Here is a 22735-nt window from a genome sequence, read left to right as displayed (position 1 = left end):
ATATATATATATATATATATATATATATGTTTTGTGTTTACTATAAGCTTTTGATGCAAATATTACTCAATTATAAATCATGTATTATATGTGCATAAATATAATTACACATAATAGTTGAATAAAGATGATCATCCCATGAGAAATCTGAAAAAAGGAAAAAGTTTAAAGGGGATTAATTAAAATAGATGCTTAAAAGAATATGCTAATTAGCCAGATCTTTTGCAGATGAATGCAATTCCCCAACCGATACAGTTGTATTTTCTTAAATAGAAAAAAGGGATTTTAATATGGATATCAATACAGAAAATACATAAATGAATATCAATACACAAAATACATAAATGAATATCAATACACAAAATACAGAAATGAATATCAATACACAAAATACAGAAATGAATATCAATACACGAAATACATAAATGAATATCGACACACGAAATACATAAATGAATATCGACACACGAAATACATAAATGAATATCGACACACGAAATACATAAATGAATATCGACACACGAAATACATAAATGAATATCGACACACGAAATACATAAATGAATATCGACACACGAAATACATAAATGAATATCGACACACGAAATACATAAATGAATATCGACACACGAAATACATAAATGAATATCGACACACGAAATACATAAATGAATATCGACACACGAAATACATAAATGAATATCGACACACGAAATACATAAATGAATATCGACACACGAAATACATAAATGGATATCGACACACGAAATACATATCTGGATATCGACACACGAAATACATATCTGGATATCGACACACGAAATACATATCTGGATATCGACACACGAAATACATATCTGGATATCGACACACGAAATACATATCTGGATATCGACACACGAAATACATATCTGGATATCGACACACGAAATACATATCTGGATATCGACACACGAAATACATATCTGGATATCGACACACGAAATACATATCTGGATATCGACACACGAAATACATATCTGGATATCGACACACGAAAAGATCAAAGGAGTATAGAAAGGATTTGGTATCTGAAGGCCGATCTATACTATTACAATCATTTTACTGTTCGTTTTTGTTTACTAAAATCACTTGTATCTCCTGAAAAAATCAACCCATTTGTGTACCATGTCAAACGCCACTCAAAATTAAATGCATTCTAATTGATTGCACTGATTTTGCAGCAATGAGGGATAATTTATACAAAGAAAAAAAAACCTTAAGGATCTAATTAAAAAAAAAAAAATCCCAATCATGTTTTCCTCCAAAAATACCTTTTTAAAAAAAATACCTTTATTAAAAAATTAAACAGAACATATCACTTGTATGTCAGTTAGAGTATGGAGTAAAGGCTAGGCTACCGAGAGAGAAGGCCAGTTAACTGAAAAATGATGTCACAAGTAATCAAGATCTGTCGAATGGTCAAACCGTCTATAATGAATGAACTGTTTGGAACAACAACGAAAAACCATTTTTCAACTCCAACAGAAACATGATTGCCTACATGCCTCTACATAAATGTGACATCATTTTTCAGTTAACTGGCCTTCTTTTGGTAGCCTCGGTAAACGCCTCTTAAACCCACAGATAATTGTCTTAAAATATCCCAAATGGTTAACATGCTGTAAATTCCAACAAAACAAATTTCAGACTAATTTACTATCTTTCAATGCTCAATTCATGAAGGATGGAGTAGTGTAGTATCTGTCTTGTTGTCATGAAACCATCCTCCCATGCATTACCTCCTCCTTTTGTTGGGGGAAATGTAATATATGTTCATTCATGGTTTATTTATTTGTTTTCTGATTTTTTAGTTTTTAAATGATTAATAACTTACTCTTTCGTTTTCAGGACAGACTACGGAATTTGGTCGTTGGTATTTTAACCGGAATGTTGGTCATGGTGAGTTTCCTGTTTGCAGTTTTATAAATTATATTAATTTGGCACTCCTAGAACTGGTATGGACAGAGAAGTGAGGAATTCGGTTAAAAAAAAAAAAATGATCTCTCCGTTTTGAGTAAGTTTTAAAAAAAGCTCAATTCATTCCTGATTCTCAACTCGACTAGTAAAAAAGAAAAAAAAAATTTGTTTTAAAATCTGCTGAACAGAATTTGATTCCAGAATTGGTTTTAAAAAAAAAAAACACCAATGATCTGACTTGAATGTTGCAAAACATTTTGACTCCAGATCTTGACTCAACTAATGCAAAAAAAAAAAAAAAATTTTTTTTTTTTTGCCTCAAAGGCTGCTGAAAGGAATCTGATTCCAGAATTAAAATTGTTGACTCTAGATCCAGAGATGAGGAGTCTGTAGAGGAAAAGAAATTTGACTCCGGATGTTTCCAACTTCCAACTCCGCATCTCTTTTTGACATCTAAGATTATCTCTTCTTCTAGTCTTGCTAGTTGGTCATGTCTTCTCGGGTCCTCTCTTGTCCCATTATAATCTTTGTTGCTCATTGATTACAGGATTTTGCAAAAATGTCACAGCAGAAACATGTGTGCACATATGTAACTAATAATCTTTTGTATAAATAAATATACTATAATTATGCTCTGTTTGCTCATTGGGCACTTTTTGATAAACACATGAGTTTCAGCATATATAGGAACCTACAAGCATACAAACTTTATATATTAGCATATAGTCATCAATAGTATAAGGAGCATTCCGAAAGTTATTCCTCCTATTTTTTTTTTTATTCTGCCTAAATAGATCAATGCATTGTTATGATGACTGATCTTATGCATTCCTGAACATTGATGCATTCAGTTTCCTCTCTGTTGCACATATTGACAGTTTGAGACTTTTAAGAAACAACCTCTGTTATGTATATGTGCATCAGAAATAGAAGCATCATTAAATTCCTTGCAAAAGTGTATGAGAATGGTGGTGACTATGTAGAAAATAAACTCTGGAGCACAAAAGGTTGCTCGTTTTTAATGCTATCATTCCCAAAGTGGATGTGAATAATGACCAAGAAAAAATATATGTGGGGTGGAAATATGGCGGGGAGATAAATGGAGGGGAGGGGTTCGGGGTGGTGAGAATCAGAAAGAAACTACATTAAGTTCCAAGAGATTTTTCCCTTGGTTTGAAAAGAGAAAGTCTCAAGGATTTATAGATTTTTTTTTTTTTAAATAAAATTTTTAGGTGATAGGGAGAGTGTGACCTGCTCAAGACAGAAAACAAGTCAACACCGAAGTTCAAGACACAGATACGCTTATTACGTGTTCACAAATAGCCTAACCATAGGTATTATGCAAAACATCTGATGGTGCATAATTTGCATGTTGAATCCTGAATGGGACGTGTTGTTTAATAAATATATATATATATATATATATATATAATCAGTTGAAATAACTATTTTATCTATAACTAGCCTGGGTGCCCAGCGTTGCCCGGGTATTTGAAGGTGTGTGTTGAGCAAAAAAAAAAAAAATAAAAAATAAATGGTAGTATGCATGATGGCTCGAACCCGTACCAGAAAGGAACAAGAAAAAAATGTGACGTCTTTGCTGTTGTGTTTATCGCAAAACCGGAAGTAATGAATGTCAAAATTAAGGCTATCAGTCGAAAAGAGTGGATGACTTTCGAAAATATCTGCGAAAAAAGCGACACCCCCCCCTCCTTGTAGAAAACTGCCCCATTGAGGGTGTAGAAATGAATGTTTTTAGCCAATTTTTTTGATATTTGTCATCTGAAAGTTCGAAGTTTAAAACGATATCAGTTTCGTCACGTTCCAATGCGTCTGTCAGGTTTTAGGCAAACATACATACATTTAAACAGACGAGTGAGATTTATGTTATAGACTAGCCTGATGCCCGGCATTACTCAGATGTTTGGAGGTGTGTTGAGCAAAACCAAAGTGGTAATAGGCAGGCCCAAACCCGTATCGCAAAAGAGGAAAAAAACATGAAAAAAAAAATTGACTTCTTTGCTGTTGCACCCATCACTAACCAGAAGTATCAAAGGATTAAATTAAGGCTAGTCAATCGAAAAGAGGGGGTGACTTTGGAAAATATTAGGGAAAAAAAGCGACCCCTCCCTCTCCCTGTAGAAAAATGCCCGGTTGAGGGTGAGGGAATTAATTTTTTTAGCCAATTTTTCGATATCTGTTGTCCGAAGAGTCAAGCTTCAAAACAATACCGATCTTATGAAAATCCGTTGCCTCTGTCGAAAGTTTCGGCAGACATACATACATACATTTAAACAGACAGGTGAGATTTATATTATAAAGATAATTAAGTAAAATACACCCTGGGCCCAACTCTCTTCCTGATCTACATTAATGATCTTCCAAATCACATCCTTTAATCATTCGTTGATATTTATGCTGACAACACTATCTCTGGAAGCACATCAAAGACTGTAAACGACCAAGTTCTCTCTGATTCTCTCTCCTCCGATCTTGAGCATGTGGTACAATGGGGAAAGAGGTGACTGGTTACTTTTAATGCATCTAAAACCAAGCTTCTATCTTTACATCATCAACGCTCTGATGCCCACCTGGCATCAATTGAAATGAATGGTTCTCTTCTTAGGGAGGCTTCATGTTTTGACAAGCTTCTGGGCTTGACCTTTATTCCCGATCTGAAATGGAACACGTATATCAAATCCATTGCCAAGGTTGCTGAAAAAATGGTAGCATCTTTCTACTGCTGCAGAAGATATCTCCCTCCTGATGCAATTTTAATTCTCTACCTATATAAAAGCCAGGCATGGTTAATGGAATACTGTTGCCACATCTGGGCAGGAACTGCTAGAAGCAGCTTATCCTGCCTTGACAGAGTTCAAAGTAGACTTCGTAACTTAGTAGCGGATGCCCTTTTCTCTTCCCTGCAAACTCTTTTCCACAGAAACGTTGCGAGGCTGTCTCTGCTTTATCGGTATTTTTATGGCAAGTGCTCATCTGAGCTTCAATCTATGCCCCCCCCCTTCATCAAACTTTCACGAAAAACACTCGTCTAGCCAAAACCACGATCAATAATTTCACGCACTCTTTATCTGTGCCTAAACCTGAATGTGGATTCCATGAACAAAGCTTCTTTCTTAGAACTGCACATCTGTGGAATTCTCTTCCGTTTGCCTGCTTTCCAGCTGACTACAATCTGATTGCCTTCAAGTCCAATGTAAACAAATTCTTGATGAACCGTCCCTCTAAGTAATCCAATATACAAAATTTCCACTACTTATGTTTACTACGCTAATGCATACCCATTAACCTTTATCCTTGAGTGACCTCTGGCCCTTGATAAGTGGTGATTCCTGTGTGTAAAGTAAAAAAGAAAAAAATCGAACACGTCCCAAGAATATGGAGATCCTAGGATGTAAGGGAGATAACTCCCTAAAAAAAAAAGTTTCCAGGGGAAGCAACTTGCATAGAAATATCATAGTCATAAAAAAAACTTTATAGATATACTAACTGCATATACCCGTTGCTAGGTCGGAACAAAATACACCAAGTGACGTATATTACAGACAGAAATACGGTTTATTATAATCTACACCATTTTATTATAATCTACACCATTTTATTATAATCTACACCATTTTATTATAATCTACACCATTTTATTATAATCTACACCATTTTATTATAATCTACACCATTGTTACTTTTTATAAGAGATAAACTTAAACAAAAAAAATCTAATTTAAATTATTTGTACTACTTTTCTCATCTTAGTTTTATTTTCACAAAGTTTCAGAATCCAGTAGCTTCTTTTCAAGAATTGTAAACTCTCTTAACGCTGACTGTTTTCCTCCTACTTATAGCCCTGGTCTTTTCTAGATTAAGATCAATAGGAATCTCCTGAATTTGTTCATTTTTTTTTTTTTTTTTTTTTTTTTTTTTCCACTCCTCACATCCAGTGGCTCCATGCCCTGTTTGGGGGTGATTTCCATAAAAAAAATAAAAGAATTATTAACCGATTTATAACTAAAATTAATAATGCACCAGTCCACATCTCCATCCTTGTCACAGACTATTTGACCAAGATGGGCATCATGACAGTTCCTCACTCTCCCTGAACTTTTAGTTATTTCTTAAGCTCAAAGAAAACCTTAGAGGCTCTCATTATGAGTATTGAGATGAAAGAGGCTGTGACAAGGATCGTTGACATATTCACACAAGGACTTTCCTGTGGCCTTCTAGAAGTTGTTGGAACAGTACAAGAGCATTGCAGCCGGAGAAGATTACTGCGAAGGGGACTAGAATTTCATGTGTGTACTATCAATAAAAGTGCTCATACAAAAAAAGTCTGGAAACTTATTGCTGTATGTTAAGCAACATTGAGTCTGGCTAGTATCAAATGGGTGACCATTTGGGAATTCTAGTCACTGTATGCGCTCTCCACTTATCTTGGTTTCCAGTCGTCCTGAACCTTCACTTGCCACTGGTATTTAACAACGCCAACTCAGGAGAGGTGTGGTTGGAGATTGGTCAACTCTTGCCTGAAAAATTCCACAAGCAGGCACCCTTACAATGGGTATTCATAGTCTATCAAAACTGAAGGAAGCTGCCATATATATATATATGTATGTATATATATGTATGTATATATAAACCTGAACGTCTGTGTGTGTGTCTGGTCACGAATAGGCTCCTATATGGTTGACTATTATAGAAAACTGATCACATATAATGATGGATGTATTGAGACACAGGAATGGGTATGTGTGGTCTGCATACGTGCCTGGTCCACAAAGTATGGAAAAAACTTAAAAATTAAAAAAAAAAAAGGTTTACAAGTGTTTCTGATATAGATGTACATAAGAATACTTTGATAAGTATGTTTTAACTTAAATAGGGTTGGTATAATAAAATTGTGGGGTCTGCGTTCATGCCTGGCCTCCATAGAATGGAAATAGGCACAAACTTTAATAAAGACTTTTTATATCTATCTGCGTAAGTATACTTTGATAATTATGTTTCAGTTTGAAGAAATATGGTATAATAAAATTATGGTGTGTTCGTTCGCGCCTGACCTCCGTAGAATGGAAATATGTCACAAAGTTTAACAAGGTTTTTTTAATATAGATCCACAGAATATTGTGATAAGTGTTTCAGTGTGAACAGGTATGGTATAAATAAATTATAGGGTTTATCTATTTTATTTTTACTTTCATCATATTTTGCTTTGGTTTTGATACTCCCAAATTCGAAGCTATCTCTTTACAACCTCTCCTTTTCATAACCTATCATACTTTCATAAATCAGTCTATTTTCTGAAGGATGTTTTTGAACCCAGTCAACGATGGGTACTTTTGCTAGTATATATATATATATATATATATATATATATATATATTAGTAAGAATGTATATCTAAAAGCAAAATAAGTTTAATGCTTCTAAAATCCATAATAAAATTATCCGTAAAAATCTTTGACATAGGGGATAAAGTACTTGGTACATTTAGTTGTATGTTTGAAGGTTCGATCTTCAGTGCAGATGACGCTAAAATACAGTTATGGCTGAGAAAATAAGAACATTCAACTTTCATGGATTAAATAGAGGCTTCCCTTCGAAATTCCGTGCAGATTCCAGAGTTCTGACAAGACACACTTAAAGAAAGTCAGATATTACATCGAACAAAACGAGGTGAGAATGTTACCAACTGCGTTATATACTAACACCAATTTATGTTCTTAAATAAATGTATAAAGTACATGCTTAATTGTCATTAGGAGATAAAATAAACGTTCATCAATGTATGTGCATGGGTGAGTGTTTAACACGTTCAATAAACAGATGAGCATGAGCCGTTTTATTTTTTTTTTCAAACGGGCTACTAACTCCATTCTGCAAAACATATGAACAATTAAAAGCGAGTAAATATTAAGAGTATGGTTCGTTAAACAATAATAAATGGGCGTCGTTTTTTTTTTTTTTTTTTTTTTTTTTTTTCATTGACACCGTGTTGTAATGCCAAGTTCTTCTTGTTTGTTTTTACATAATGTTGTAATGTCCCTTAGCATCCCAGATTTAAAAGAGCCAATGCTATCGCCAAGCGAACAACTCTTTAGCTGAACCAAAAACTTTGTTTACTCTCTCTCTCTCATACATTGTAGTGTTAAATGTTTTAGTTTCAATTTTAGCTGATGGCAACCAAGTCATTTTTTTTTTTTTTTTTTATATATAACTTTTGGAATCAGTACTACATATTAGGTATAATATTCAACAGAATTGGCTCAGTAATAATAAATACAAAATCTGCATGGATTAAAATATATTTAAATATATCCTATGACCCAGCAAGGTCGGGCGCCCTTCGCCTGTTAGTTTATAATAACTAAACAAGTATGTTTTTACCCTTTCAACACTAAATAACCTTTTTATTTGTTGTACTTAATTTTTCCCGTCAATTTGATTTCTTTCAGATTACCCTGATCATGGCATTCTTTCGACCTTGTACTTTCCCAAGCTTACATGACGCTGTGAATATCTTCTTCTCTGTAATTATTCTCATGATCTGTGGTTCGCACATAATGCTGGTAAGTAAAAAAAAAACATTTTTATTTACAATCAAAAATATGCTACCTCCAGTCACATATTTCCCTATTAATACTTATTTTAAATGTTTTTTGTTTTTTTTTCAACTTTTTGTAGTTGAAAAGCAAAATAACTTGTTTTGGACTATCAAAATAATTTCCAACACTGTTGGTAATGTTTACCTCTTTATTTATTCCTTGTTGTTGCTTATCTTTGGATTCAGGTTTTGAAACGCGTTATAACTTATAAATCTACTAACGGAGTATCCGGTGTTGCTCAGGGTCATATAAATTTAAATAGAACTGAAATTATGTGTAATATCTTTATTACATTATTATTATTATTTCTGTCTCTCCGTCTCTAGAGCCATATGTTTGTTTCTCTCTTTTCCTCTGCTCTTTTTACCGTCTTTATCCGTAAATCTTTTAGTATCTTTTGCCTCTTATTCTTTTGTTTTACTGTGCTAAAAAAAACAAAAACATGTAATCAACATACTGGAGCTACTTTTTACAAATATAATGCATACTCATATTTATTGCTTCTGTGTTTATTACTTCATAGAACAAAACAATGACTTTCTTGAATAAAAGTAATTCCATTCCCTCCACTTGCTTTCACAATTATATAAAGAGAAATTAAAAAGAAAAGGTCGTAAAAATATATATGAAATAAAGTAAAGACTTCACACCAAAGCTAAAGTTTTGTAAAGGTAATGCTTTAAGCTTTATTTATAAGTGCAGATAGCTCAGTTAGTAGAATCTCAGACTGAAAATCTCAATTTTTTTTTTATCAATGCCTATTAAATCATTATATTTATTAACCATGTATTTGGCTAAATCCTAATACTGTCACAAAATATATTTTTTGAAACTCATTTGAGAAATATATAGAACTAGCGGAGGTACCCGGCATTGCCCGGGTGTTTGGAGGTGTTTGATTTTTTGGGGTAAATCAAAACTGGGGGTGGGGGGTAAAATAAAAGATAAAAAGTTTTGGTAGGTAAGTATGAGGTTCGAACTCGAACCCTTGAGGCAAAGTTGGAAATTAAAGTGTGAAAAAAAAACATGCGACGTTAACCATTGGGCCACCGCAAAATACTAATGGAAACGCGCTTGAATTTATTTATTTAAGTATTAAAAACAGAATTGACACGTGTCCGCAATAAAAGTTAACTCTGCTGCTTCTATTTGACCTCATTAATGAGGTCAAATAGAAGTCACGGAGTTAACTTTTGCTGCGGGGCAGCGTTTGGGTTTGCTTACCCTTACCCAACTTTGACTGGCTTTTTAGCTCCTCATTGTCCAGATTGAATAGCAGTTGTCTGATATAAGGAGTTTGGCCCCACATTGATCAAAGTTGATTGCTTCTGGACGTTTCCCTGTGTGATTGCTGGGGAACAGTGCCTTAGTTTGGAATTAGTTTCACTTTTTATACGAAAAAGCTGAACGAACACAAAACTGGCTGAAATAGCAATAATTTTGTAAAAATCGATGTAAATAGATCTAGAGGCAACCCACGTTCCCAAATCCTAGATATTATTATCTAAGGGGTATATAAACAGTTCTAAGCGATGGTAACCCCCCACCCCCACCTGGGACCGTCAGCGAAAAAAGCCTTTGCGAGACATACATAAAATGTCACACACATTTTGCCTTTTTTATATATATATAGATTTCATGTATATATTATGTAGTATATAAGATAAATGTATCAATTTTCAGTTTTTACTTCAGCAGTGCTAAATACATGAGTAGAGCTATTAATTCGATATATTCACAAAATGATGTTGAGCCTGGCTAATCGGAACATTAACTTGTTAGTGAGAATAACAATGAATCTGATTATATTTTAGCCTGACAAGCTCTTAGGAGACAGTACTTTTGGAACGTATCTCGTATTTATAATTAACTAGCAGAGCTACCCGACATTGCATGGGACCACATACAATTAAATAGAAGTGAAATGTGTGTAACATTTGGCCTTCTGGCCAAGATCAAAGTGTAGTAACTGTTCCGGCAGATACTGCAAGCTATGACTAGCTATGACTAGCAAAGACCAGATGTGGGGGCAACCCCACATGCCTGACCTTTAACCAGCTCCCATTTCTCACCTCTCGGGCGCTGGTCCCCATTTCCCCTTCCCCCTCCCTTCACTCCTCACATTAAAAATCGGCCTTGTGCCTAATTTGCTCGGTGGGGGAGCAAATAAATACCATCTGTTCTGATGCTACACTTCACCTTTTCTGTTCTCGGTCAGTGGAAGAGAAATACTTCATGACTGAGATATTTTTTATGTTTGTTTTTATCCAGAGTGCTCCTTTTTGGGAGCTGAATTTTCCTCGCATTAAAAACTGACCTTGTGTCTTACTCTGCCCTCATGGGGAGACAAGTAAGTAGGAACATCTTATTTTGAAAATTTCTCTTTCCCTCCTCTCTCCAGTCATTTGTTTCTTTCTCTCTTTTTTTTTCTCCCCCTACCATCCTTCTACATAACTCTCTCTTTATTTTTCGACAAACTCCTTCCTCTCTTGTTTTACTGCACTGAAAAAATGTATTTCAGCATTCCAGCAGCCTCATCACTTTTATGGCTCCTTGGCTAGAGTGAATGTGGTATTGTAGTGACCGAGATATTTCTAGTTAAGAGTAGTATAGGCGATTTTAAGTATTTGAGTCCAAGGATGAACAACGCCCATTATCTCCATACTTTTGAATGACTTTGTACCTAATTTGTTCATTGTATTATATTTTGTGGAAATAAATATTTCAAAGTGTAGTTTCCAGCATTCCAGCAACCTAATAATTTTATGGTTCTTTTGGCCTAGATCAAAATGTAGTCTAAAAAAATTGATTCAGGAATCTTAGGTCGGATGACTCCCCCCCCCCCCCCCCCCCGAAGTGAATGTGGTAATATAGTGATTGAAGACTCTAGTTAGGTATAGTTTGGACAATTTAAAAAGTAGGTAACAAGGAGAACTTAGACCCACCCACCTCACACTTTTGGATGGCCTTGTGTCTAATTTATTTATATATATATATATACACACCTTTTTGTATAAATTTTGTAAATATCTGTTCTCAGCATTCCTGTGACCTCATCCCTCTCCTATTAAATTTCTGCATGCTGTTATGTGAGCAGGAAGTGAATTAATTTGATTTATTCAAAGCTGAATTAAAGAAGAAAAAAAACCTGTAAAATCAATCTTCATAATAGTTTTAATACTGTAACACAAATGACCCGGTCTAAGCCGGGTTGACATGCTAGTATATATATGTGTATAGGGGTATATACATATAGGTATGTTCAAGAATTAAAATGTGGCACGCGTCTGCGGATGAAATGTCAGAAATTGACAAGCTAAACGGGGAATTGTTTCAATATTTCTCACAAATATAAACAAACCTTGTTATTGTTATGAAAAATGTAACAGAAAGGAATCTGGTTATGTGGATGTTTTGAAAGGATTGAGAGAAAAAGTGACAGAAGGAAAAAGATTGAGTTGGAGATTTGATTGTCAATCGAGTGGACACCACGATAATTCTCTGTCGCTCCCTCATTCTCTCTCTCTAGCTACCATAAGCAAGAACAACAGGAGAAATAAAAAACGGACTGTTGCTTACACCAATGGTTGTTGTTTTGAATTCTTAAAATGGGTTTATAATATAATAATACAAGTTCACATTGAATCAATTGTTTTCCATCGTCATATTACTTGGACTACAGTTCTATTTTTTTACGTTTCAACTTTTTTTTTTTTTTTTTTTTTTTTTTTTTTACATGGAGTTCACCACTTATCAAGGCCCAATGGCCACTCAGGGATAAGGGTTATTGTACCCTTTGACCTTCTTCAAATCCAGCTTGCTGAACTCTATAATTTTGGTGTCAAATTCATGCGTCTGCATCGAATTTCAAACAAAATCTTTTATTTAATCCAAGAGGTAGGATACTCTTGTTCGGTCAGCCATAACCAGATAGAATTAATTTGCAATTGTATTCCAAGTATTTCCTGCACTGAGGATTAAACCGTCTGTTGTATATGGAAGGGGTCAGATCCCAGTAATTAGAGAAACAACGTAAATAAATTTGAAAATATTATTTATTAAAAGGAAAAGGATGGAATTGAACCCAGTATTCAAAAATTGAAAAGAATACATATTGCAATTTAGATGTAATCCGAGGAATGTGGAGCATTGTTCATTGTTAGAATAATGATACAACCAGAGGTCAGAGTTAGGACGATGGAAATAAATTTAGGAATTTTTTTTGTGTTGCCAAAAAGCGTGTTGGAGACATATGTAATATGTAAAACCCATGTGAAAAAATATCCACGTGTCTGAGCACGTTCTGACGTCACAAAGAAAGATAGTTCAATATATTCATTAAAGAGGGTTTGGAATCAGTTCAGAAACACAGCTGGGAGTCACAGTGGGAAGAGTTGAGTTAGCTAAGCCTTTTTGGAAGTGATCCAGACAAGACAATGCAATTCTGTAAGGCAATCGAATCCCTGATCACAACCAGCTGGAATAAATGTCTTCATGTAATAAGTTTTTGTCTTCGTTTGTCATCTGCCGAAAAGTAATGTTTTTTTCTATCGTCTTTGTAAAATTAACTTTATATGAAACAACCCTCTAAAAGTGCCCAGTCATAAAATATGCTTAAATATATTTTACTTCTTGAATATTTCGTATTCATTATTAAAGAGCCAATTCTCTACTAATATATAGTACTGATTTCAAGTTTTAAAAAAAAATGACTTGGGTGCCATCAGCTAGAATTGAAACCAAAACATTTAGCACTCCAGCCGCATTGCCTACTGTTTTATCTATCAACAGAGAGATAAAAATGATTTAAAATTAAACCACTTCAAGCCATGAATGAATTTGTGTATGCGCAAAAGTAATAGAAATATGTTGGCAAGTTGAAATGAATATTTTTCATTTCAACTTGCTGACATGATTTCAACATGCTGATATGATTACTATTTCTTAATTTCAGTGTTACGTGACTAGTAATTTAAGAGTTCATCAGTTAAATATTTTTTAGACACATGCATACATTTACTGTTTTATTTATATAGATAATTAATGGTTCCTATATTATCCTTATATATACTAGACTACCATTGGGTCAGTATGTTCTATTAGCTATAGAATTAATGTATGAGCATGACACTTGTGATGTAAAGAAAAGTTTTTTGTGACATAACAGAAACATTTCTATGAAAGTATATTAAAATGAAAAAAGAATATAGATTTCTATGAGTTGCTCTGTTTATAATTGTTTATTTTTGAAAAAAACAAACTTACAGTCATTGAATTATAAGTGGTTTGCCATACTTATAGGTAAATGTGCACTGAACAGATACCATAATAATTAAAAGTAAAATTCAAATTTTGATATCTTTTAATTTAAACGCGAAAAAAACAATTGGGGCGCTAAAAATGTACAGTTTTATTGTCGCATTGATTATTTATTTGTAACGCAAATAAAAAAAACATTTTTGAGGTTATTTATTCATGTTGGTAGTGTAGAAGAAAATGTATGAATGTTCTTTAAGAAAGGTGTATTAAAAAATGTCAGAAAAAATTTTTATAAAAAAATTAAGGCGGTGGGTAAATCGCCGTTATAAAATGCTCTTATGATTGTCAATGGGTTAAAGTAGATTTATTTGTAAGAAAATTGCGTTAAAATAACTTAAACATAATACGGAAATGAACGATGCAAAATAAAAATGCAGAAAGTATTGACAATTGTTTATTTGGATAATTTAAATGCGAAAAACAAATTGGGACGCTGAAAACGTATACAGTAAAACAATGCGTTTTATTGTCGCGTTGATTATTTTTTTTATGTACGCATGCGCAACCGGAAGTCGTAAACCGGATGTTACAAGGTCATTTGAATTATATATATTTGAATTATATATATATATACTAAAACTAGATATTATTAGATTTGATACAAATCAACACAAAAATATAATTATTTTACTTATTTCTTTATGCGTGCATGAGAATAATTTTGTTGTACGGAGTGAATAAAAGTATATATTAACCGAAACTAGATACGTCCTATCGAATTGGGGGCGATCAATATTACAATTTCCCACTTCTTAATCAATTAAGAATTGAAATATTAATTACAACGACCGCTATAATCACCAATAAAATTATTTACATGAAAATATATAAAATATTAAATACATAAGACTCAATTTTTAAATTCATAGTATTATATTACAAATACAATATTTAAATGAATTATAAGATAATATTTATTTCTAACTAATTTTTACATAATAACATACAGATAGTTTTAAAACTTTATATATAATATTCTTTTTATTTTTTTTCTTATTTTTATTTATTTATTTTTTTATTTATTTTTTTATTAATTTATTTATCTTTTAATAGACCTACTTTCCATGACTCAATTAACTATAGGACGCGTGTACAAACATCCAGTTTATTTCCCTTACTTTTCTCAGAGTTTCTAGACTAATATGACAGTTAAGATTAGATCACTGTATCCTCTTCTTTTCTTCCTCTTTTTTTTCTTCTTTTTTCCATTACGCGCTGTTCTATTTCTTTCACTATATATCCGTATACTTTCGCCCCTTCTTCCTAGGTTAGTAAACGCGTGTCAAGGCATTTGCATGTCAGAACGTACATCTTAGAGGCGTGTGTGTGTGTATGTGGGTGTAGGTGTATGTGTTGCGTGTGTGTGAGTGTGTGTGTGTGTGTGTGTATCTATGGTTACATCGAGCTGCCGCTTATAAGTGTCTAATCTAATATTTTTATTTGTTATTTTTAATTTTTATTTTTTTAAATCCCTACCACTCTCTCTATAAATGTATTAAGTGGATTGCTACTACCACCACCTTTGGTTTTTTGAGGGTCGAAGCCCGATCTTTTCTTTTCTTTTTCAGTATCAAAAATGTAATTGTCTGATTTAGATGCTTGAAAATACTATAAGGTTGAAATAAATTATTGCATCGACAATTATGTAATTTCCGTGTTATAATTTTTATCTTATTGCTCTGTTTACCACATTGAGCTCTCATACCCGGATTTCCTCTGGATTTATTCCATTATAACACTATATATATATATATATATATATATATATATATATAATAAATGCCTGCTATTTCATCGCCAGATTAAAATCAATTTAAAAAAAAAAAAAAAAAAAAAAAATTATTGCATAAAAAAAAATTTTGTAGATCACTACCATATCTAGTTTGTTTCTTTTTAGCCAATAATTATGGAAACCGGTGATTATCCAAATGAACAGTCATACATATTTAGTAAAACTGTATTTCATATTTAATGAATTCCTACATTTTTTTTTGGTGTGGCTAGTAGTTCAGATAACCGGGCAACACCAATTAACGAGTCCTGCTAGTTATTTATAATTATTAGTTCTCATATTGTATTAAATTCTATACTAGGTCTGGTCATGGCCAAGTATATGCACTGCTTCTTTGAGTGGTCTTGCTCTCTATTATTCGTCTCTTTAATTTTTACTTCGTCCCATTGATCCTGAGCATGACCTTAAGACATTCCGTGCCGAGCCCCCATTTTGGAGCTGTTAGGAATGTTGCTCCTCAGTTATCATTGCTCCCAGATCCATTTTGGCCCAGAGTGACAGTATCTTTTAGGCATATGCTTCTGCTACTACCAGATCAGGATGTCTGAAGGCACTGGCTACCTGACCGAAAATGCATCGAATATTACAAGCAACTAGAGAGCGCCTGTGAATTTAATATTCCTTTGACACTTTCTCCTTCAGCCTACCCACAGTAAATGCCGTGCAACACACAAGACAACATCCTTTGTCCCATAAGGATAAAGATCCCAAAAGTATTCAGAAATGCTCCATCTTAAAAATTAAAATTTTTAATAATTTACTTTTTGTTCCCACAAGGACCTGTGGCATAGTGGATAAGTAAAATTCAGTTTTAAGTTCTGGAGGTTAAATGCTCAATCTTAAGTGCTGGCGACACATAAAATACTATTACCAAGTACTTAGGACTTTTACTTAATTATGGCTGACAGAATAAGAGCATGCTAATCCAGTGGATTAAATAGTGACATTCAGAAATTTGTGCAGATTGCAAAGTCGTCGGAAAGATTCCAGAGTTTGACATGAAACACCTGAAGAAGGTCGGAGGTTACATCGACTGAAATGTTGTGAAAATAACACTCTAGATAAGATCAATGGTCTGAATAATCCGATTTTTTTTTTTTTTTTTTTTTTTTTTTTTTTCAGATTATTTGGTTGTATCAACCAAAATGTTGTGAAAATAACACTCAAGATGAGAACAGTCGTGCAAATTTATTTATTTAATTTTTTTTTTCCAGATCATCTGGTACCGAGAAGGAAATCTGGAACCGGCATTCCGAAAGATGATTTACTTCAATACGTTCACGATTGTCATGTTGTGTATTTGTGGAAACCTGTACATTAACGGAGTAGGACTTGAATATAAAGCGAACTGTACAGGGACGCTGAACGCCACAGCACGCCAACCAACTAACACGTCACAATCCTCAATGTTCGTCCCACCTTGATAGAAACAAAGTGATCAAAAACTCTTATTCATCAACTTTTATTTTTGTTTAAAATTTTATTTAAAACAAAACAAAAAAAAAACAAAGCTACTAATTCTTACATATCATGTGGGGTACTCCTATGTATGCTTTAGTCATACCTGAAGACCCAGTCACTATAGTAGTTGTCACCCAAGTGTTTAAAGTTCTGGATAGATATTTGAAAGGGAGGAGACCAACAGTGGTACTAGTCCCTATTATTAGAGACTCTTCTGGGCTAAGAAAACAACCAATAAACACAACCATCAAGTAATCACTAAAGCCAATAGTTATTTAAGGAATTATAAAAAAACATGAATAAAACTTGCAATGAGGTGTTTATGGTGTGAGCCGGAGTTTTGTGGAAATTTTTCTTAGGCAACATCGGAACACAGATTCTGCTAGCATAGTATAAATGATATATTTTATATGCTTGTATCTATTTATTAACTAATACACGCTCTGTAAATTCAGATGAGTTCTTATGTGATTTTAAGAATACTACTACACCAACCACAAAAACGGTAATAAACAAATTATAGCATGTAACTAAAAACAATTCGGAAATATGTACAATTATATAAATTACAATTTATCATTCTTGAACTTAATGTATGATGATGAATTCCTACATTTTCTTTTGGTGTTGCTAGCAGTTCAGATAAAAATGTTGGTTCTTGTCCAGAATTCTCCCGATATAGCAGTCAAGAAAATTCTGTATGATGTACCTATCCATAACAAAAAATACACAATATTTCAAAGATCACAAATTGATCAGGTAGTTTTATTTTTTAAATAAGAGAATCAAATTTTTATGAGCATCCAAAAAGTGACTCTCACCGACTATTTTATGTCCTCTTTCAGTGGAGGAGAAATCCTTCACGACTGAGACAATTTTTCTCCACGTTAAAAAAACGACCCTGGTGTCTAACTCTGTCCCGTGGAGAGGCATTGTAAATAGGTACTCACCAGCTATTTTATAAGAAAAAAAAAATTAATTTAAAAAAACAAGGGAGGTAATTCAACAATAATTCATACTTACCAGATTTATGTTGTAATGCCTACAAATTCCTATTAATCGCTGAAAAAATGATCTTTATAAAAATAAAACTATTTGATCAATTTACATAATTTTTGGGATGTGATATTTTCGTTTTATGACAGGTATGTACATCAGATGTTTCTTTACTTTTGGGTATTTAATATAGCGGGACTTCAGGCCAAGAACCAATATATATATATACTAGCAAAAGTACCCGTCATTGACTGGGTTCAAAAACAGCCTACAGAAAATGGACTCTGATTTATTTAAGTATGATAGGTTATGAAAAGGAAGAGTTGTAAAGAGATAGCTTCGAATTCGGAGGTATCGAAACCAAAACAAAATATGATGAAAGTAAAAATAAAATAGATACACCCCATAATTTATTATACCATACCTGTTCACACTGAAACACTTATCACAATATTCTGTGGATCTATATTAAAAAACCTTGTTAAACTTTGTGACATATTTCCATTCTATGGAGGTCAGGCGCGAACGAACACCCCATAATTTTATTATACCATATTTCTTCAAACTGAAACATAATTATCAAAGTATACTTACGCAGATAGATATGAAAAGTCTTTATTAAAGTTTGTGCCTATTTCCATTCTATGGAGGGCAGACATGAACGCAGACCCCACAATTTTATTATACCAACCCTATTTAAGTTAAAACATACTTATCAAAGTATTATGTACATCTATATCAAAAACAGTTGTAAACGTTTTTTTTTTTTTAATTTTTAAGTTTATTTATTTCCATACTTTGTGAACCAAGCACATACGCAGACCCCACAATTTTAATGAATCATCATTATGCCAGATCAAACATGCCCATTCCTGTGTCTCGATACATCTATCATTGTATGTAATCAGTTTTCTATATTAGTCAACCATATAGGAGCCTATTTGTGACCAGGCATACACTCAGACGTTCAGCTTTATATATATATATATATATATATATATATATATATATATAAAGTAAATTATTTATTCCAGGTTAAACATAATCAAAATAAAATCCATTGAATTTCAATGAGGCTGTTGATACTGCTCAATTATAAAAGAGCAAGATATAATTTAAATCAATTTAGGTAAACAAAATTACCATAAGCCACTACAATAAATTTACTGTTTCAGTCTTAAGACATCATTAGGCGACATTAGATCTCTGGTCTTATTCGGGTTTCCGTTTTCATTAAATGACTAGCCTCGACTAAGACTAGAGGTCTCTTATGACTTGACGATGTCTTTTAAGACTGAAACAGTTAATTTATTGTAGTGGGTTATGGTAATTTTGTTTACCTAAATTGAATAATATATGTAGACTTTGCAAATATTTTCTGTTCTTCACGTATCTGAATCTTAATTCAGAAGCTCAATGTTTGATACAATACAACAGAGCATAAATAATATCTTCTCTCTTCCTATCACTTCTTGCCGCATTCGGCCCATTATTGTCACCTATTGCATCATGCTCAGTAGTGATGAGAAAAAACAGGAAAATGCAGTTAAAGGAAGTTTTTCCCTGTAAGATTTTCAAAACTATAATTATTCCTGTAAAAAAAAAAAAAAATGTTCATAATATTCTTTGAAATATTCTAGTTTTTAGAAAGTTTATTTTTAAAGAAAATACTCATGCAATATTCATACTTTTTTTTTTTTTTTTTTTTTTTTTTTTTTTTAAGAAGTTTAACAAAAAATAAAAATCTTATTTTTATGATTTTGAAAACTTTGGTAGTAAAAATTCCTAAATATCTTTACTTATAGATATATGATGGAAATTATTCCAATGTAATGGAAATAAAAAAAAAGTAAAATCTAAATTATTTGCATCAATGTTTTGTCTTCATGTGCATATTGCACATATTAATGGGGTAGACTGCTGAAACAATCTTTCACTTGGTGCTCGTATCACTAAGTGAAAGATTCTTATGGAATATTGAGATAACCTGCCCCACTATATTCAATTGTTTTGTCCAAAAGAGGGAACGAACACACAAAATATTTCTAAGTGATATACTTGTGTTTTTAATTAAAAGTGGAAAGTTGTGGAGATCCCCGGGGATGTTTAGTTACCGGTTATAGGCTGGGGTCCACACTTTGTCCCCGCTTCTTGCAATCAAAAAAAAAAAAAATACTCAAGCTGAGATTTAAATCAAAACCTAAAAACAGCAAGTCAAGTATGATAACCATTAGGCCAGCTTGGCATGATCTTTTAAGTGTTTTCAAGACTACTTATTCTTAACATAAGTAACCTGTCATGTGAATGCTTCATGCATGCACATTCGTGAAACGGTTAACAAACGGATAAAAATTTGATGACCCTCACATACCAATTTTTTGATTTTGACCCCCTTAACAGCCTTTTTTTTTTCTGGATGAAAACCAATTAGTTTTCCACTTGTATATACCTTATATACGAAATTTCAAGTCTGTAGATCAAAAATTTGTTGAGTATAAGCCATCATAATCATGCCACATTTTTGATTTTGAGCAACTATGTGCCGTGCGAAAAGATATAAAATAAACTCTCCACACAAATTCCAGATTTTCAATTTTAAGACGTGTTTTGTCTGCGAGGGGGAACAAAAATATTCTTTTCACGTCATTTTATTTCCAAGTGATGCACTTGTGCTTTTAATCTAATTGCTTCAGATCAATCATTCTGTGAAAGTATTTTGAGTGAAGATGAAACGTTGAACTTGCAAATAAGTTAGGTTTTGTTTTATATTTATATACTATGGGGAGGCGCCTGGCTTTGCTCGGTCGTAAAATATGCTTTAATATATTTGAATTTGTCCAGATTTTGTATATATTATAATAGTCGTGATTTCAAAAGTATTTGGGTGCCATCAGCTAGAATCGAAACCGAAAGCAAAATTGTAGCATTCAAAGCTGGTGATGTTACCACTGTACCAACGTGACACGCATATTAAATTAAAAATAAACTAAGATAAATGTACAAATGTATAATGATTGTTTTTTTTTCTTTTTTTTTTCCAATTTTGACCCCTTAAAAACTATTTTAACCCATTAAAAACTATTTTAACCCATTAAAAACTATTTTAACCCATTAAAAACTATTTTAACCCATTAAAAACTATTTTAACCCATTAAAATCTATTAACCAGCTGAAGATCCATAAAAGAATGGTCCATAAAAAAATCCAATCATTTGGGGCCCCTAGCGCCACTCTGCGACTTTTAGTTTCTGAGGAAAGAGTTTGAAAATACAGACAGACAGACATATAGCCTTTTTATATATTAGATTTGAGATGTGCCCACAAGGATAAAATCACCAAATGCAGACAAAGTAAAGATTAGAAATGTTTGAATTTATTTTTTTCTTTCCTTGAGAAAACAACTGATAAACCCATCAGTCAAGTAATCACGGAAGTCAACACAAGTTATAACATTAGAATTTATTTGCAGGAAGATATTACATAGCAGTACAAAAGCGAAAATCACAAAGAATAAAAAAAGATACGGGTTTCTAATTAACATATAATTGAATAGAAACTTCTAAAAATATCACGTGACAACAAACGATGATTAGTTTATCGAAGATGAAAGAGGAGTAGAGAATTTGGTGTTTATCAGATATAGACACCGATGAAAATCGCATTCCAAATAAAACCCTCGTTCATATACTTACATATCAGGCAAAAATAATTATCAAAAATTATGGAAAACTATCGAGTAGAAGTTTAAGTAAAACTAAAAATCAATTTTATCATAAATTACAGGTTTATCATCTTGGGTAATTTTGAAGAGTTAGCTGAAAACAGGGGAGATAATTCAGTCCGTCATTTTTTTTTTTTTTTTTTTTTTTTTTTTTAAAATTCAATTTTCACCCCAAACAAGGCACAGTGCTACTTTGAAGCAGGGGGCTACTATTAGGGACTTAATTAGCGGGGTCATTATGAAGGGAGATGAGTAGAAAGATGTTTGTTAACATTACACTTGAACTTCTGCATATCATTGCAGTTGGGAAAGCAGAATCCCGGAAGGGAGTTCCAAAGACCCGCAGTTCTGGGGAAGAAACTATTGGAGTAAAAGGCTTTCTTGCATCTAGGGATCTCTACTGTAAAGGGATGAGACTTAGTAGCTTGTCGGGTTTGTCGGGGGTAGTTACGTCGGGGAGGTACAAGTGTTTGCAGTTCGTCAGAGCATTCACCATTAAAGTATTTGTAGAACAGGCAGAGGGATGCAACATCTCATCGATGGGACAGAGGCTGAAGCCTAGATGACAGTTCAGGACCTATCAGGTTGGCGACTCTCTTTTGAACCCTGTCCAGGAGCAAGAGACAAGCAGCAGATGCACCAGCCCAGATGTGACAACAGTACTCCATACATGGGCGAATGGTTGCCTTATAGAGGTATAGGATACTGTCAGGCGTAAGTAGTTTACTAGCACGGTAGAGGGAGCCAACCTTCCTTGCAGCAGCCTTGGCAATGCTCTCAATGTATCTATTCCAGTTCATATTCCCTGTAAACGTTAGGCCGAGGAGTTTAAAAGAAGTACTTTCAGGCAATGTGTTCTTGGCCATTGTTA

The 22735-nt window shown here is 33.2% G+C and overlaps 1 protein-coding gene across 1 annotated transcript in view; it reads left to right on the top strand.

Annotated features, from left to right (window-relative positions):
- The window catches only part of LOC145293756 (transmembrane protein 243-like), a 45682-nt gene extending 28205 nt beyond the window's left edge, over nt 1–17477 (top strand). The window contains exons 3-5 of the mRNA XM_080140247.1: nt 1891–1941; nt 8426–8539; nt 16901–17477. Coding sequence (XP_079996373.1) covers nt 1891–1941; nt 8426–8539; nt 16901–17110 — 375 coding nt within the window. The 3' untranslated portion in view covers nt 17111–17477. The remainder of the gene's footprint in view (nt 1–1890; nt 1942–8425; nt 8540–16900) is intronic.
- The last annotated feature ends 5258 nt before the right edge of the window (nt 17478–22735 follow it).

The sequence above is a fragment of the Euprymna scolopes genome, chromosome 15, assembly GCF_053919585.1.
Source record: "Euprymna scolopes isolate OS-2025 chromosome 15, ASM5391958v1, whole genome shotgun sequence".
In the NCBI taxonomy this organism is placed as follows: domain Eukaryota; kingdom Metazoa; phylum Mollusca; class Cephalopoda; order Sepiida; family Sepiolidae; genus Euprymna; species Euprymna scolopes.
Note: the sequence above shows the minus strand (reverse complement) of the source record. Positions and strands in the feature narration are given on the sequence as shown.